Here is an 18,789-nt window from a genome sequence, read left to right as displayed (position 1 = left end):
TTGCTGCAAATTATTAGGATTTATTCCAGGCCAAGACAAAACTTTCAAATACCTGATCATACATTCTTTAATTTGGGTACTGGCATACTATAGGCTACATGAACTCCTATCTGCAGACCAGAGATGGTATGCAGATGAAGATCATGACAGCAATCTCATAGAAATGCCACTAACAGTGATTGGATGGCCGATCGATAAACCCACATATCAAGAAGTCTCCTGTTTGAGAAGAGTGTTTGTGTTTTACTCAGCTGTTTCATGTTAGCGTCAGAAAAAACAAATTTTTTAATATCCAATTTTTTATAAATTGGGAATATTCTCGCTTCTAATTACAATATATCCACAACTGTAATAGACACAATTTTAATTCAAATGTCTTTATTTTTGGACCCTTTGTGTTCCTTTTGTTGCTTTTAGATGAGTCTAAAGCATTTAGGTTCTCTGGCCTCCCTCAAGTGAAGAAAATTTGATTTTCCAAGTAAATGTTGCACCAAGAACTCTCTTTGCTTGAGTGTGAGCATCTCAAGACAGATAGGCAAATGAAATGCTCAATCAAACATCAAAAAACACTGACTGACTTTTTATTTCATCCATTCGTAGTTGGTGCAAGATTAAAAAATAATTGGTCATATTGAGGTGCAAAAAGATAAGAAATCCTTTGTTATGAATCTGCATACGGGTTACGGCCATACATTAACATGAATAATACATCCATAACTCATTCATAGCCACGGGTGGTAGGGATTAGATAACATAAATAAGCTTCAAAGCTCACTGTATGCCATTTTGTTGCACCTCACCATGGCGGCTTTGCTTTAATCACAAACTTAGCCTTAGTTGGTGCGACCCTTTTGTTGTGATTGCTGGTCTCGCCATTAGTGCTGGGTGGCACCGTTTGTACACACACCGTCATTTACCCAATTAACACGGAACTCACACTGGGAGTCAACAGAGAACAAAGCTTAGGGAAGCAGGCTTGCTTCTTCCTAATGCCTGCCATCAGAATGACTCAGAACAAAAGTAAAGACATTAGCATTGGCCTTTGGCAGCCTTTTCTTAAGACCTCCATGATGAATTGACATCAGTCAAATAGAAGCAGCTGCTTTGTCTTTGTCGTCTGTTAGAGTGACTGATATTTCTGTTAAGAATTCCCACGTATTATTATTTTTTCTTTTACAGAAACAGACAGGTTTTGCTGTGGTCTCTGATGTCAGGACCTAAGCAGTTTCTGAAAAAAGAAAGATCTTTACATTGACTGGTGTTTACATGAAATAAGCAGTTTTGCAAAAATGACATGTTGGAAGGATATAATTGCAACAGCAACACTGACTTCTCCTTGTAAACTTGATTGCTGTGCCTGAAATGTGGCATATCTCTCACTGCTTCCATTTCATGTGCTTTTATTGTATTTCAGGATAGACAGCTGACAAAATATTTCCACACGGCCGTGCTGAGACAAGTGTTATGGCACGGTATGTTAAGGCCACTCAAGTGTTGTGATGTTATGAATAATAACATTTCAAGACCAACAGCTATCAGAATAGCTGAACTAGTTTTTTGTACTCTCATAACAGCATAGACTATGATGACTGTCACCTTGTTGCCCAGACATTTTTTTGCTCCACAGTGTTCGAGTCCATATATTTGCCAGCAAGGGTGAGTCATAAGTCCACTGTAAATTGGCAGATCGGACGTCAATATGCCAAAATGCCGATGAGTCAACTTTAAGTTTTAGATTTTGAAGCTGAGTATTCAAATCAAATTATTTTTTTTAAATATATTCCTATAAATTTGCTATGATTGACACGTCAGGTTATAGTCTTTGTTTTTACCAAATCTGGCTGGGATAGGCAACAGCTCCCCACAACCCTGAACAGTATGAAAGGTAAAGAAAACAAGATGGTTGCCTATAAAAATTAGTCTGGTTTAGTAAAAATGTACAAATATTTCACAAATACTGTCTCTTTATATTATTCGAACAGTTATTTGTGATTTGTTGGCACTGATGTATTCCATGATAGAGGACATTTCATCAATTTAAATGCCGTTTCACTTTACACTGCCACCCCTCTACACAAACTAGTTTTGACAAACAAAACACCAGGGTCAGTAATGAGGTAAAGTGATACATTTTGTGTATTACATCATCTACATAGAAATGAGCATATGCTATTTACTGTATGTTACAACACACACACACTCACACACACACTTTAATTACATTTGGTTGTATGTTGCATCAGCAGCCAATTATCACCTGAGGAGAGTCAGTTAGCCTCAGTTGGCCAGAAGCCTTCCACTTTTTATTCTTTGCACACATCCCCCAAAACGCATCGACTTCAAGCAAATTGGATGAGGGACAGGGAAACATATTACCACCTAAACACAGTGACAACAAATAGACAATGACAGTAATAATCGAAGTAATTTAGTGGGAAGAATGAAGGATGCACCCTGGCCAGAGAGTTGTAGAACATCCAGAGGTGAAAAGCGTGGTGAGAGTAAAATGCTTGAGCGATGATGAGTTCATCTTCATTTGTCCGTCAAAATGACAAATAATCTTGTATTAGTCTGTGACGCTTGTAGTGTTTTCAATTACTACTACGTGACGAGGAAAAAAATACAACAACCATTATGTCCTCATTCTGCAGTAATAATTTGTGTTGGTCTGTTTGAAGCGCCTCCCCTGTGCGTTGTGTTAGGGGGCGAGGGGGTGACTTCCTTCCTTTCAGGGCACAGGTGTTAGCAATTAACTGCTCCTTGGGTGAGGCTAAATATGTCATGAAGCAAGTTTATACAGGAATTAAAACATGTCTTAGCATAATTTATTATAAATCTGCAGGTTTCTTGGTTTTAGTAATGCAATATTGTTTTCTCATGCACACTTAATTGTGTTACTTTATGCTCAAACTAATCAGAAATCGTATGTTCTACCGATATTTTGCTGTCAACGTGTTTGGGTGAGGGCCAATAGTGGGGAAATAGAGGGAAATAGTGAAACTCCGGGTATAATTGCCCATGCAAATGCATGGTGGAGGTGGTTTAGGTGAGCGTTAAAAAAAAAAAAAGAAAAGCTAAAGAACTTAAAACTAAATAAAAAAAAATAATCTTCACAAAACACTGACAAACATTTACAGTAAAACATATATATAAAAAAATTAATCCGTGAGTATACGACTATGCGAACAGTGGCACCTGGTCAAGACAGGGTCCGCCCCACGATGCATGGTCCCCACCTCATTACTTTCCTTGAAGACCAAAAAAGAAATGAAAATATTCACTGTGAAATACAAATATTTTGAAATTTGGTTATGCCTCTTTTTAGATGAGCATGGTTGGTGTAGTATATACATATGTCTAAATGGTCAAAGATATTTTACCTTTAAAAATTTGACATACACAGTATGCAAGTGATAGTCTGGGCATGATACTCTGACGGCCAAATGTTTTTTGACATCAGATACGATTGGCAGCTCAATATCCATAGATGTCTTTTACAAGAATCTTATCAATAATGTAAAACAGACTTAGATGCCATGTTGGTTATAGAGGGCTGTTGCAGTTAATCTGGTGTCAATAATTGGACCTGACAGTAAAGACACTTCCAAGGCTAAACTCAGCAAACATGAGCAACAATGGAGGATATGTTTATGTAATTTCAGTGAAACTGCATTTGTTAGTGTCCTGACCCCACTCTTACATGGATGATCTTTGTTGCCTTGGTGGCTGACAAAAAAAATCTGAGACTATTTTGGATTTTCTTGTGTAACTGACAAAATGTATGCATCTCCCAGGATCAATAGAAAGTCTGGCTACAAATCTATATTCTTCATATTTATGCTGCGTTTGGTCCATTTAGATGAGAACGAGAGTTTGTCTGTGTGTGCATATATGCACCTTCATGATGTGTTTGAAGAGGAAGAGAAAGATGTATTGAACAAAAGCTAGTCACAGTGTTTGAACTGCTCTATTAAAACAATCTTTATTTTTGATATACAGAAAACGAGCAAGGCTGACAGATCACAGGCTGGATGTCAATCTAAGAGAGTTTTGTTGTTTGATTTTGGTTTTTCTTGAAATTTTGTTTCTCATTACTGTGCAAGGCCTCAAAGAGGGGAGAAAACTGAAGCAAAGCAACAGTGCCTGAGCCCAGGGGCCCCAGGAACCACAGGGGTCCCTACTTTGATGGAGGCCTGAGCATCATTAGAACAGATAGCATGATGGGGTCAAAAAATATGTAAACCCCAAGCAACTAAAGTTTCATGCCGCTTTTATTGTGACTTTATGTGACTGATATAGGCAACATTCTTAACTTGCGGATGGAAATATACACTGAAATGAATTGTACCATCTGAAAAGACAAAAAGATGGATTAGCAACAAGAAAGTGCAGAATTGGAGAATATCTCAAATTAATTAAGAAAGACATGGAAATAATGTAAATCACTGAGCTTCTCTCGCAAAGTTAACTCTTCCATGAAAAAAACGTGACTACGAGTGCCTCTGTTATGGGGTCAATCAAAAAAATTAATGGCGTTACATTTAAATTTTTTAATAAAGTGACTGGGAGCATTGAAGGAAACTAGCACATCTTAATAAGTCCAAGAGGAGCAGGCTGTCCAAACAGCAAAGAGAAGGAACAATTGTGCTCTAAACCATCCCGAGTCCTCAAAGGTCAACCATATTTTTGGCGTATCAGTGTGATGGCCGACACTAAATCCAAAGAATAGGGAGGCTACCAATGAGAAAGTGTGGGCGATAAAATTTGGCGCCTGCCTTATTATCACACTATATACGTATATAAGTGGGAGGACTCTGCAGGATTTTTTTGTTTCATAGCGTGGCCTTATGTAAGGTTCTTTCAAGATAGAACATTCGTGAGGAAAATATTTAACATTATATAAACTGGTCACAAGAAGACTGCAATTCAAGATTCACCTGTAGGAAAATAATCTAACAATTTGGAAAACAGATCTGATTATTCCAACTGACCTTAGTAACATTCTAACACAATGGAGAGGACTGCCGCAAAAAAAATTATCCAAAAAATTGTTAACCATTATATTTGCGTTTTGTTTATCGGTTTATTCATTATTACACTTCTTCCTGGTTCACGATAAATGATAAGCTGTCACGAATGCCATTGACCTATTATTCTACAGGGTGGAATGCTCATTTGATACTCCTGTGACTCAATTGTTAAAAGTAAATTCTTGTATTTGTAACTTCGTTCAGATCCTCGCCAAAATACAATGACAATTCTTTGCTGAATCTGCTTTTGTAATTCCTGTGGAATCCTTGTCCTATGAGTTACTGTGTCAAAATTCTATGGGTAATGGGACTTAAAAAAAATGAGTGTGGGTAAAGACAGTACTATATCTACTCAGTTCTTGAAACGACAAGCTACAAGTATGCAACCTAATCATCAAATTAATCTGTTAGACAAAGAAACGTTTCATTGAATTTCAATTCGCCTTATGTAACAGGTCCTTAAAATTGAGTGAGTGCACAGATTTTAATTCCAATTTGTGAAATACATTAAAATTTAGTTTTAAGTGAACATCAATGGAAACTTTATTTTGTGTTATTTCCTTTGTGTATGAGTGTGTGTGTGTGCATGTTGGGTAGCTCTGAAGACTTCCCTTTTTCTTTTTCTTGCTCGCTGCGTGTGTCTATGCGTGTGTTCCCAGTCAGTGATGAGCCCCTGTCTCTGACACGATGCTGCTCTGTTAAGGTCAAGCCCTACAGAATGTCAGGGATGATGACACGCATTGAAAGGTTTCATCTAATCCTTCCATTTCCTCTTCCCTTGTATCCCTCCAACCGGACCCCTGCCCCCTCCATCGCCCCTCCATCATAAGACAGACATACAGCATCCTTCACCAACTGTCTGCGTCAAGACTCGTTGTGAGTGTTTGTCGGCCTGTGTATAAATAGTGTCAAGGCAGACCATCCCACACAAATCAGAAATGCTTGCAGCCCCTTTCTATTAGTCAGCATGTTTGAGCCAGTCTCATAACGATGCTGCCCAATACTTTTGACGCATATCTTTCTCATTATATTCACTATATATTATGCTAAGCAGAACTTTGAAAGCATTTAAATATTCCTTAGCATACATAGATTATTCTAGGAAGGTTGATTTATTATTCAAAGTTTTTCCTCCAACCATTGAAAGGTATGGTAGCATTTCCTAAATTAGCAATCACGTCGAGTCCAACAGCAAACTCCATTGGCATCTGAAAGATGGCCACAGCACAGTCTCAAACATCTGTCATCTACTTTGGTCCAGTATCTGGATGTTGCTTTGTACTGTGGTCAAAGTAAAGAAATATTGCTAGCAGCTCAAGATGTCTGGTTTCCTCTGCACTTGCTCAAGCTGTCATTTATCCTCTCACCTCTGTGGATTGCGTCTGGAACAGTGGAAGGCTGGTGGAGATGGCAAGAGCAGAGGGAAAGGGGGGAAATGAAGGATTATATGAAGAAGCAGCAGCACTTGACGGTAACTGGTTGAGATTAGTGCCTTAGGGGTACAGCAGTGGCTGTGATTTTGATACTGCGCCCCCAGCTAAACGCTGAAGGCCGCCTTGCCTGGAGGAGTCTGCCTTCACCCATAGGCAGTCAAAGACTGTTTTCTTACCATCTCCTCCTCCTCCGCACCCCCACAGACACCTGTCATCTCCAATGTCAAAATTCCACTCGGAAAGGAAAAGACAATGCAAAAAATAAACAAAAGAACCATGCTTTTTGTTTTAAATGGCACACTGCATACAGATGTGTGAGACAGAAGCTCACAGGAGCTTGAATCAATTCAAGTCACCACAAACACTGCTCTGATGGGCGAAAAAGGCTTATTCTAATGTGAAGATGAAACGGTGAGAGCATTTACCTTTACAATTTTAAATTAGCACCCTTCTAATAATCATTGTTATGGCGGTAACACAAAATAAGCCATCAATATACAGTGCACACACAGAAAGCATTAGGATTTATTTTGAATATCATATCAATATTTATTTGCACACTAAAAGCGATTAACCTCCAAAACTAATTTTCAAGGTATTTTATTGTCTTTGAATGTGAAAAATATTGCTGTTACCTCAGCGATCATCAGTTGTTTTGTAGCACAGTAACATATACAACACGTCGGACGTCTTCTTCGTCTTAAAAAGACCGATGTTGAGAACTACAACACTACATCAAGTTTCGATTCGCAATTGAACTGATTTCCAAAATTTAATGGTTTGGTCCCATCGTTTTAGCGACAAACAAAGCAGGTGTTTCCCATTTTTTTCCCTTTTTAGTCAACGCCTCATTCACCCTGAGTTCAGACAGTTAATCCTTTGATTCCGGCAGAACAGAGGTCTCGTGAGGCCTGCTGATGTCTTACGCTGAACAAATTAAAAGACCTCAGGGGTGTTCAACCTAAAGGCTTGTAAACTCTTCTGTTGTAAAATAACCATAATGATCTGCTATTTTGGTCTCCTCACAGTTCCTAGTAAAAATGGAACAGACTTTTGGTGAGTGAGCTAAACTAGATAGTAAATCAAGATTTAAAGCCACCTTGAGCAAAGGCAAAAACGGAAAGAAACAATTTTATGATCACGGAGGTGAAATCTTCCTCGCGAATGCTCGAGTTGACGTGACATTGGCAACCTTGCCAGGCGGTGTTGTAGTAGCCAATGGGGGGCAGAGGACACAACTGAGAGTAATGGCCGCTCCATGTCATCAACCTCACACTGGTTACAACACACTGCCATGTTTGCTCTTTTTCTCCGGTTTAATTCCTTCTGTTTGTTTGTTTGTTTGTTGACCTTGCTATGTCAGCTGACCTCCCTCCATCCAGGGCCATGAAGAGAGGAGGGGGACGCTGACATTTCTGCATGGAGAAGAAACAAAACAGCATATACAAAATGGCCCCCACCCCCTCCCCTTCGATACTTTTAGCTCCAAAATATGTGCGTGCCTTGGATGTCTATGGCTGTCCTGACGGTTCTCTCCCGCCACTGCCAAAAAAGTGTCACAGCATTGTGACAACTTCAGCGACTACAGAGGCAATGGGTGACCCATGGCCGATGGAGGGGGAGGGGGGTGCCGAATCCCCCACCTACCCTGGAACCTGACAGATGTCATATACCTCCTCCATGGGCACCTTCTGTTTCCTGTTCACCTTTCTCCATCCTGCAGCGTTAGGGCTCCTGTCTCTCCCTCGTCAAAGTGCACACACATACTATAAACAGGCAAAAAGCAAGGAGGGACACCATCTTAAACCACCGTGGGGTTTTAGTTGTTGGTATGTTTGGATTGACATTATTCGCAATGAATATTTCCCACTTAAATTAACATCTTGAGTGCACAGCTGCACCACCATATCCTTCCAGGCAGTGTGTTTTTGATAAAAGCCTAACATTGGCTTGATGCTTCCATTTTATTCAGTTCATCTGTTTGCACGGAATCGTTTTATTTATTTATGTGTTTAAATACTTGTTTTAATAGACAGTCTTGCGTCTGTGCTCTCTGGCATTCATAGCGCCTTCTCAAGGGTCGTTTCCTGTTATTTACTAAAGGATTTTTTACTGAGAACAGTTGGTATTTTAGTCTTAGCACACCCCACTCAAAACCTGTTTGCACAGATTTTCCCATCATCTTTCAGAGCAGTTTGACAGAAACACTTCAAAAATATGAGATTCTGCCTCGTTCCATTGTCTTATATCAAACATGTCGCCTGCCCACTCTTTGAATAACAAGTCCAACATAGCAAAAAAGCTCTCATGGTATTAGATTTCCATAAAGCTTCTGCTGGCTGCCTCCTTGCAGACATTGTGCATCATCCACTCCAAAAGCTCTCCTCGATGGAAATGTGCAGACTAAATCAGATCATGGCGCTAGATAATGTTCACTTCTCACTCTGAAACATTGACACGGGTACAAGGCAAAGGGGATCCTGTGACTAAACCATCAGTCATGCTGACATTTGGCACGGGTGATGGATATTCTAATTTCCATTTTCTATACAGGTACAAAGGATGGATGACGATTACTCGTTGGCAAGGTTATTTCAACTAAACAAAGGAGGAGGCCTCCAGCATCACTGCAAACCAAGCAAAGTCATTTGACTGGTGAAGCTCACATTTGGGACTTGTACCGACAAAGTAAACATCAGCAATTGGAAAAAGGTGTTGCTAACACAACAATCTTCTTGGTTCCGAGGGGACCTGTAACAGGTTCGACAGTCGCTCGCTTCTATGACGGGCCTGACACCCTCACCTCATTTTCACACAACCTGTTTCTCACATTTTGTCATTGTCGCCACCTCCATAATTATTTCTTTAGCGTACTTTCAGTGTGCTTCAAACTGCATAGACCACAATTTATTTACAACAGCATCCTCCTCAGGCAGACTCCTCCAACGCTTATCCGTCAAATTCTTCAAAGACCCAGTCGTGCCAGTGATGTGTTTGATGAAATCCTTTGACATATCAGTGCTGTAGGCTTGTTTTGCTCTCCACAAGTTGAACTTTTTTTTTTCTTTCTCTGCTTGGAACAAGTTTCATTATGCTGAGCTCAACTCTTGCCAGCGCCGCATATTATATATACACTAATTGGAGGATAAAGTACATATAGTATTGCTACTACACTAAGTAGCTAAATGTATTGTAGTGAAAATATTTACGGTCCATCTCTTTTGTGAACAAGTCTCTTTCTTTACACTGAGCAGTCACAACATTAAGCTTATCTGAATGAAGTCCAGCTGTTCAGCTGTGTCAAACAATTGCCAATTTAATGCTGAGTTATGATCAAGTCAAATTGAAAGTGAGAGTATATTTGTAAACAACATAATAATAATAATGTTCATCAACGTGAACATTAAATATCTTTTGTATTTGTAGTGTATTCAATTGAATATGGAGGTTGTAGCAACATGAGAGTAAAAATGTTAGACATAACTCTTGCTATAATGCAATGCAGTGAACTGATGCAAACGTAAGAATAGTTAAATTAATACCACACTGAAAAAGTCAATTATAACTAAACATTTTTCTTTTGATAGAGCTACGGATTTGTCTGTGGTGTGTTTGTGCATGATTAATAGTAAAGTGGTGAAGGTTTGCTAGTGTTAGCGAACGTGGGAAATGTTGCTTTTTTTGGCAGCATTTATTTAGGGTCACAAAATGTTGCAAAGACATTCGCTAGACATATCCAAATATTTTTAAAAGTGGAATTTTTTCTTGTCGCCATGTTTCAAAATTTGTTTGCAACAAGAAACACTGTTTGCGACTTTTCAAATTGTTTGCAAAAGGCGAACATGTCTTGCAACCTTGAATGAACCCTGATAAAACAACAACAACAACAACAACCTGTGTGCAAGCCTTCACCACTCAGTGAGATACGGGCTTAGAACAGATTTGTGATTTGGTGTAACATTGTATCCTGATTTATAGGTGCTAACTGCACTTCGCTCCTCTGCAGGACAATGGACACAAAGCATTTCTTTTGTGATTTTCAGTTCATCCTTTCACAGCTGACACTGGACAAGAGCATTCATAAAGCATCCAGCACTTGAGACTTTTCATAGAACTGAGATCTCTCTTCCACCTCTGTCCTTCTGCCTCTCTCTCACTATCACACTTTATCTCTCACTCTCCATCCACCCCCCACCTCCTGTGTCCAAAGCTGTCCACCCTGCCATCTGTCATGTAATGTTTATGAGCCTTTTTGCTTTTGTGTCTTGATGACCACTGTCACAGAGAGATACCCATTACCGATGCAGCCCTGATGAACGATGTTACCCAGACGCGTAGCTGACACCCTTGTGTCCTTGGCCGCAGAGAACGCTGTCTGGCTAGCCTTCTCGGCCAGTAAAGAATGAGGACAGGGGGACCTAGGGGAACGACTGAGGACCTGTCCGTTATCCTGTCGACAGGATGCTCATATTTCTCTTTTCTTCCCAGCGCCGTCTCTCATTTCCTCTTATCCGGCCAATGAAACTCCAGGGCTGGTCAGCAAGGCAACAGCGATGATGCCGTCATTAATCGTAAAAGTGTTGAATAGTGTCCTTACCGCTCACCTGAATACATATCTACATCTCCACAGATGCAGTTGGGGAGCCAGACCCCCTCTAGAGGCTGCCACAAGGGTTAATATAGGTGAGAAAATGATGAATGTGCTGTGTGATTTCATCTGTTGAATTGAATTGTTTGTTTGTATGTATCTTTTTGCAGGCTGCGCAGCCACTAAAGGCAAGTTTTTATCACACTGTATTGTGTAAAATGATTCATTTACCGTGCGGTTATATATGCTATTGTTAAAACAGTGTTGTGAAAATGCTTTCGGACTTGGCCACAACCATCCTTACATCCTTGGTCTTATTTTTAGAGATTAAGAGATTTTAACACACACTTTTTAAGTCTATTATCACATTTATTTTACCATACAGGATTTGCATAGGCTCTCTTGCCTATAAAGTTCTGGTTAAATATTTGCCAATCAGAATACCATATTTCACAAATACAAAAAGATAATAATCCACTTATGTATTTCATTTCTGTACCATTTTTCCTCATTCGAGTTGTGGTTGATCTGGAGCCTGTCCCAGCAAATTTTGGGTGAGAAGCTGGAACTGGTTGCCAGCTACTTGCAGGACACAGAGACAAACAAACATTCACACTCAAATTCATTGTCACATGTTTATTTTAGAACAGGTGAACTCAAATACATAATTTTTAAAAGGCCACTGGCAATTTTAATGAGTCACAGATCTGTTAGGCCACATGCAATAGATAATATTGTAAAATTACAAATCAAACGTCATTCATTCAAAACCACAAAATAAAATGTCATTTCCATTTTGATATATATTGGACTGAATACTTGACTAAAACTGAGAGATTTGCCTCATCTTAAGCATCATTTCCTGTTTTTGTTTGCCTTCAAATAATGTGTCCATCAGTTTAGTCATTGATTCTTTTCTTCTTTCTGATTGTGAGAATAGCTTCCAAAATCTCTGAGCACACTGCACCCCCAATCCCAAGCAACACCTGTTAGCCCCCACTTTTTCCTATCCAACACCCCAATTACGGACAAACTCTGCCGCCGTTAACTACTCAATCAAGTTTATAGATGACACCTTCATTACAATTAATCAGAGGGACTTGATGAATAACATTATTTTGCCCCTTCATTAAGACTTACACAAGTGGTGCTGCCACATATCGTAATTTATATCCCACTGCATTCTGGCGCTGATGATGGACAGAGGAACAGACATATTGCCATTTGCTCATATGCAAGTGCATGCACAAGAAGGATAAATGAGTGGGCATGAGAGTGTGGAGTACAAAAATGGCCTCAATAAACACATTCCCAATCACTCTGTCATGCACAACTCAACAGCTTCTGCAGAGTTTAATAAATGACTTTAATTGGCTGTAGAGACAGGCTAGCGAAAGGAGGCTCAAATATTCCATTTTGTCTCCCTTCTTGTCTCTGTCACACACGTGCACGCACATGCAGGCACACTCTTGAATGAAGCCATCTCTTTACCTTTACTCACAGTTCCTGGGTCTGCTGTGGCTAATTAGTTGAGTGGGGTTTTAGGTTTGGTAATTAGACAGAGGCAGGAGTGACGGGGGCTGTGGGAGTTGGGGAGTTGAGGGTGTCTGACTGACTTGCAGGGAAAGAAACTGGACTGTCTGGCAGCGCCAACAGCCAGCCCAATAATGTCCCTTAGGCATCTGGCGGCCCGCATAACAGCGATGATGTCTTTGTTTCGTGCCACATGTTACAGCCGGCAAAAACCTGAATAAAAAAAGATAATAATAATAATAATGAAGAGAGACAGAACATCTTGTTTTTGAATTGGACACTATCACCTGGAATGGTAAATTTTAAAATAATTGATTTATCTGTCTTGTATAACGGTACCAGACTAGTTTTGATACAACTAGGATGTTGTTTCTATTACTATATAAACGTTACACAATGAGTAAATCGTTATGTATATTCTTATTACAAGAGATATATGTATATCCAAAGTTTCCTGTTTTAACTGACCCCAAGAATTAGAACAACATTTATGTTAGTGTGATTGGACTTGTGCAGTGTTTCTAATAGTGTTGCCTTGTTTTTTAATACAGCTGTTAAGCAAATTATAAAACTTACAGTATTGCAGCATGATGCAGTGAATTACTACAAAACTTATCTATATTTAATATTTATTAGCATTTTGGGTAGAATTCTTGCAGTTTAAGTGTTATTATTTTTTCCCAATGTGTTTCAATAGTCAATACCTTTATGTAAAATTTGGCAAGCCGTGGGCCAGGCTGGTCCTTGACCCTGCTAATAGATCCCGTCTACTGTATAGTAACTTGAAAGCTGTTTAAAAAGATTGGATGGATTGATCCAGGATGCAAAAGACATATTTACTAAAAAATATATATTATAGTCAAAGAGAGCAAGCTATTTTCAACAATTTAGACTGATCAGTCATCTGTAAAAATAAAAAAACACGCACACGCACGCACGCACGCACGCACACACACACACACACACACCAAGTATTTGTCAAGTGCAAAATAAATGTAAAAAATGTCACTAAATGTTGCGTAATAAACTATAAGGACATTTTCACTATAATAATATTTGTTTTAAAAAAATTAATGTTAGCTATATTTTTTAAACGCGTATTTTATTCTAAAGACTCTTTCAATTAGTGTTTTTGTGAATTTTCATTAGCTATAATAAACTTAATTCTTCTATGGGTAGTACAAAATTTATAAGTGAGACAACTCATGGAATCAATGAACACAGCTTCACCATTGTACCAAAACTCTCTTAAAAAGATTATTGCAGTCTTTAATGTCTTGTTTACTCCCAGCAGTTCCAGGTTACTTCCCGATGTAGCCAGTAAGAAACCTCTTTCTGCAACACAATCCAATTAAATAAAGAGTGTTGTCTCTCCAGGTTCCTGTGTTCTCTAATTGGGGCTGTGACTGCTCACTAATCAGCCGAGGTACAGGTGGGCCCTGGAGGACGCAAAGACAAGGCTTCTCCTGTTAATTGAAGAGTTGCTAAACCTGGCCTCCTCATTGCCATGCAACATAGATGCAAACAGCAGCCAAGCATGCTAAATTTATCTAAACATCCATGTGCATCGCCATCATCTCCCCTCTCACCTTTTGTCGCTGTTTTTTTTTTCTATTCCATAATGCTGAAACAACAGGTGTGTTGCTGAGGTGAGTGTGATAATTAAACGATCACCCGCTTGTGTTTTTGATCAACTTATTCGGTTTCACTTGCACCTTAATTATACACTTTACCCCAGTAAGAAGAGATCAACTTTGAATTGATAATTATGCATGTACCTGTAAATGGTCTTAGAGTTCCAGGAAGCAACAATTGCAATGCCTAATTTGAATGTTTCCCCCCGATTTACTCCACAGAGTTTGGCTGGGTGTTTGTGATTTCCTGTTCCATCTGGTGAAGTTAGCCACCGTGCGTGCTGGGTCACACCTGTATAGTATGTCACACTGGGTTGGACTGTGAGCGGCCACCTGGATGAGGAAATAACATGTCGGTGGTATATTAAGGCTACAGCTATCTTATGTCGTTTCATTTCCTTTTATTTTTAAATTCTTTAGAAAAAGGCTCTAAAACTTTTTAAAAGTCTCCAAGTGTGACCTAACTACATTTGAAAATAGGTAGGCAGAATTAGCACCCTGAATGTTTGCTTTATTGCCATAAAGAATACAAATGACAAATATCAAAGGGGGGGCAGGTATTTTTGCAGTACAAACAGCAATCTCAAGTTTGACTACTAGTTAAATTGACACTTTTTTATTATTACGTGCAGCTTTGGGGCATGTGAAGGCAAAGATTGATTGTTTGGATTGTGTTTCTGTCAGCTACACGGGCAATAAAATATCAGGCACACCTGGAGCAGTATTCACTTTTGACATATCCACGTAAGCCCCTAAAAGACAAACAATGAAGTCTATAAAACATTTATGGTGGATGAAGTGCTGGAGAGTGCTAAAAGGTAGCGGAGTGAAGGCATCTGGTCTGAAATGAGTGAAAGCGGCTTTGAACATTAAACACTGGGATCATTTTGCAGCGGCACCTGGAATAGAAGTTAGATTTATAGGTTTAGGCAAGATTTTTAAATGCAAATTAATTTCTTTTTTTTCTGATGTTGGATTCTGATTGTGCAAAGTTATATCTTGCAACTGACCAAACACTTCAAATTGCAATAAGTTTTTTTATTTGGCATTACAAAATTATGCATACATATGTATCACAGGTGTTTTGCATAGCTGATTTATTAATTTGGCAAAAAAGCCATTGCCGGTTTTGCTCATTACAGGCCATATTTGCATTGTGGATGATTTTAAAGTGAAAGTAGAATTTTTCTGGCAAAAAACATTTACAGTTTACTATTTGAATTACAGGGAGGTGCCACTTCGACCACCACCTTCCCGAGGTTCTTTCCTGCATACATGTAGTCCACTGCTCGGAAGACTGACTCCAGGCCGACAAACCTCCCTTCTTGGGCCAAATCCCCATAATCCACCTCGCACGTGAGCTTGCCCATAGCAAACATCTGCATCATACGAGTCAGAGCCTCCCTGTAGTCGCTGATGAAATGAGGAAGGAAGAATCCTCGAATGCTTGCTGACTTCTGGAGAAGCTTGACGGGTAGAGTTGACCCTCTGAATTGGGGAATTCCTGACGCAGACTGGTAACCTGAGATGAAGCCAATGACTATTAGTCGCCCTTTTTTAGCCAAACAGTTAATTGCCAGTTCAAAAGTGCTGCCCCCGACTGATTCATAAACCACGTCAATGCCTTGTGGGTACTCTGTCTTCAAGGTCTTGGCCAAATCCTCCGCTTTGTAGTTAATTGGCCTGTCGCACCCAATAGACCTAAGGAAACCTGCTTTCTCATTGGACGAGCAGGTCCCGATCACATGACAGCCGGCCTGTTTGGCAAACTGCACCGCAAACTGTCCCGTTCCTCCCGCAGCCGCAGTGACGAGAACTGTCTCGCCCTTGGCCAGGTCCCCTAGACGCTTCAAGGCAATGTAGGCGGTAGCGCCGCTGACGAGCAGGGTGAGGAACTCGGGCTTTGCCGAAGGGACAGGCACGCTTTCCTTGGCGGGAACCACGGTGTACTCAGCGAAGGCGCCGCTGCTGAAGTAGGCCACTGTGTCCCCGACAGTGCAGCGGGAGCTGGCGCTGAGACCGAGGCCGACAACCTCGCCGATACCCTCAAATCCGGCATCGAAGGGAGGTTGCACAGTCGGGTCATAACGGCCTGCTGAATAATTAATATCAGAGGCGTTGATCCCCACAAATCTGAAAGACAATGGGGGGGAAAAAAATAACACATTTAGGATGAAAGATGAGACAAAACGGTAAATACGTTGATCCGTCTGGATACTTCTGCACTTGGATTTGTTCTAGAAACAATCTTTTGAAAAGAGCTGCAATCTCCACCGACAGGAAATTCTTGTATGACACAACACAATGCTTGAATCATTGCCTTCAGACACCCATAACAGACTGTATTTTCAAAACCATACATAGTTGGGTCAACACAAAGATGACTCTTCATCATCAGCAACATGATGGAAAGAAACATGTGAGATGGAGGAGTTGAATAAATAAACGGTCTTACTGTCTTTCAGATCAGCATTTAGGTCTCATTACAGTGCATAGAAAGTATGCTGATACTACTTCCTCAGGCTAGGGATGGGTCAAAGTGATTGAATAACTTGATTGCAAATTCAAAATAAAACTAGTACCACAGACAAAAAGGAAAATACAGAGGGGGCACGGGGTCAAATACGTGTGGTACTGATTTTCTAATCTATTTAAAAGTAAGATCAATTGTACAGCCTTAATCATGTCTCTCACGGCTAGATTTTCACCTATACTTGGATAGTCCTTCTTAAAATACTTCACTTTAAAAGTGAAATTAAACATCTTGTTTTGATTTCATACGAAATTGTAGGCAATCATCCTGATAAAGGTGGAAATGTAAAAAGGAAATCTGAGAAATAATACACTTCCATTATTGCCTCAGATCGCTGCTATGCAAGTTTTTATTTGTGTGCAAATATTCTCAATGTGTATTACATAGTAATTATTGGACAAGTCGTATTTCTGCCAGATTCATATTTGTGGCGGCTAAGACCAGTGTATTAATATTTGCTGAAAAAGCCTTGATGTGCTTTTTACTCCGTTTGCTGACATTAAAACATCTGCGATACAGAACTGTAATGCCGATGTGATCAACAACCGCAAAGTATCTGATGGTCAAAGGTCTTAGTTTACAAGCAAATAATCACAATCCTGTAGGCTATAATATGATCTTCACTCAGACTGGTGCAAAACTACAATTTACTGGGCCGTAAATGCCACAATATAAAACCTAAGCGGACTATGAAAGGTGTGTTTAACATAAAACCTCTGGTCAAGCATGCATATCGAATAAAAAGCATATTGTATTTTAAAATATTGCTTTCAGTAGGATTTATAGTAACTTAAAACTCTTACGTTTAATCCTAACCCCTTAATAACCAGATAGTTAGGAATTGCGATTAAATCGCCTAGAAGTACAGTGGCCCGTATTCTGCTCCTTTGAATAGTTGAAAAGACAGTGCTGCACGTCTCCTCTATCATCACATGTGCTGGTACCAGTGGACCCCCATGACTTTGTATTCGCAGGTTGGTGACGTAGACAAACATGAAGACAGAGAGGGAGGGAGAGGGAGAAAGAGAGGGGGAGATGCCGAGATGGATTGATAGACAAATGCAGAGAGGGCGGAACTTGGAATTACAGTACAGCTCTTATTCCTCACGTATTTTGCCATTTTATGATGTGGATGATTGCTGCTTCTGGTGGACATGGCTGCATGAAATGAGGCAAGTAGGGCTAAAGCCGATTCTTTTATTTACAACTTGCAAACACATCAGAATAACACACACATAGTGAGAGAACACGATTGTGGTCTGGTTTGAAAACGTTCAGAAAATGACAACTTACCGATTTCTGACGAGCAAGTCTGCGTCTGCGGGTGTCGGAACCGGAACAGTTTGCACCGAGGCGGCCTCTCTAAAATTTGGGCTCAGCTTGTTTACGACCACCTTTTTCATACTGCTCGCTATGGAGGATCCTTTAAAATCAATGAAGTGAGCCGAGTAGGACATATCGATGATGGGGCGCCTCGGAACCGGAAGAAGTCCAGAAAGTAAGTCGTTGCCTCTTCTTCTCGAACCGACGAGTGAAAACAAAAACGCCTTCCGAGCACTTTTCGTCCACATCGGGATGGACATTGCCCCCTAAATGTGACAAAGTTCACGGGCAACTTGAGGTGGCGTTAGCCTGCTAAAAGCTCGCCCTACCCGCGTACAACACAGAGGCCCAGCCCCGCTCAAACGAGCCCATTCTGTTGCTTTGAACCGTGCACAAACATAACGGTACCGCGTAGCGCGACTCTCGTTTGCTTACGCAAAGCGTCTCCGTCCATATGTGGAGTATTTAACACAAAACGTTTGGCTGAGGCGAAGCCTCGGAGAAGAGAAGCACAGCAGCGACCCACACACGCTAGTCGGCGTCGCTGGAGTCCCTCCCCTTTCCTCTTCTTCCCGGACGCGACACTCACTTCCTAGTAAGGTGAAACAAATCAGTCCCCGGTTCCCAACACATCCTAACCTCCGTTTCCGCAGTAAAAATAATAACAGCGTGACTCCCGTGTTCACATTCAACACTCGAATAATATTAAAAATAG

The 18,789-nt window shown here is 40.3% G+C and overlaps 2 protein-coding genes and 1 long non-coding RNA gene across 4 annotated transcripts in view; 2 read left to right on the top strand and 1 right to left on the bottom strand.

The window, feature by feature from the left end:
* Positions 1 to 887: 887 nt before the first annotated feature.
* Positions 888 to 16,680, top strand: LOC148392318 (uncharacterized). Its single transcript, XR_015860825.1, has 5 exons — positions 888 to 1,020; positions 1,415 to 1,472; positions 11,094 to 11,146; positions 13,962 to 14,233; positions 14,441 to 16,680. It is a non-coding gene; the product is annotated as an uncharacterized LOC148392318 (long non-coding RNA).
* On the bottom strand, positions 15,242 to 18,722 carry LOC148392317 (prostaglandin reductase 3-like). Its single transcript, XM_088386937.1, has 2 exons — positions 18,045 to 18,722; positions 15,242 to 16,351 (listed from the first exon to the last, which is right to left on the bottom strand). Exons 1-2 carry the CDS (start codon positions 18,332 to 18,334, stop codon positions 15,421 to 15,423), a joined length of 1,221 nt encoding a protein of 406 aa, XP_088243063.1. The 5' UTR covers positions 18,335 to 18,722; the 3' UTR covers positions 15,242 to 15,420.
* tshz1 (teashirt zinc finger homeobox 1) overlaps positions 17,748 to 18,789 on the top strand; it is a 33,170-nt gene continuing 32,128 nt past the window's right edge. Inside the window, exon 1 of one of the 2 annotated variants that reach the window (XM_088386934.1) lies at positions 17,748 to 17,923. The gene's annotated coding sequence lies outside the window, so the exon portion shown is untranslated. Of the gene's footprint in view, positions 17,924 to 18,480; positions 18,675 to 18,789 lie in introns of those variants that run through there. The other variant, XM_088386935.1, reaches the window with a different exon arrangement.

The sequence above is a fragment of the Syngnathus floridae genome, chromosome 10, assembly GCF_059516105.1.
Source record: "Syngnathus floridae isolate MCC-2025c chromosome 10, RoL_Sflo_1.0, whole genome shotgun sequence".
Taxonomy (NCBI): Eukaryota; Metazoa; Chordata; class Actinopteri; order Syngnathiformes; family Syngnathidae; genus Syngnathus; species Syngnathus floridae.
The sequence above is the reverse complement of the archived record's forward strand: the minus strand, read 5'-3'. Positions and strand labels throughout refer to the sequence as shown.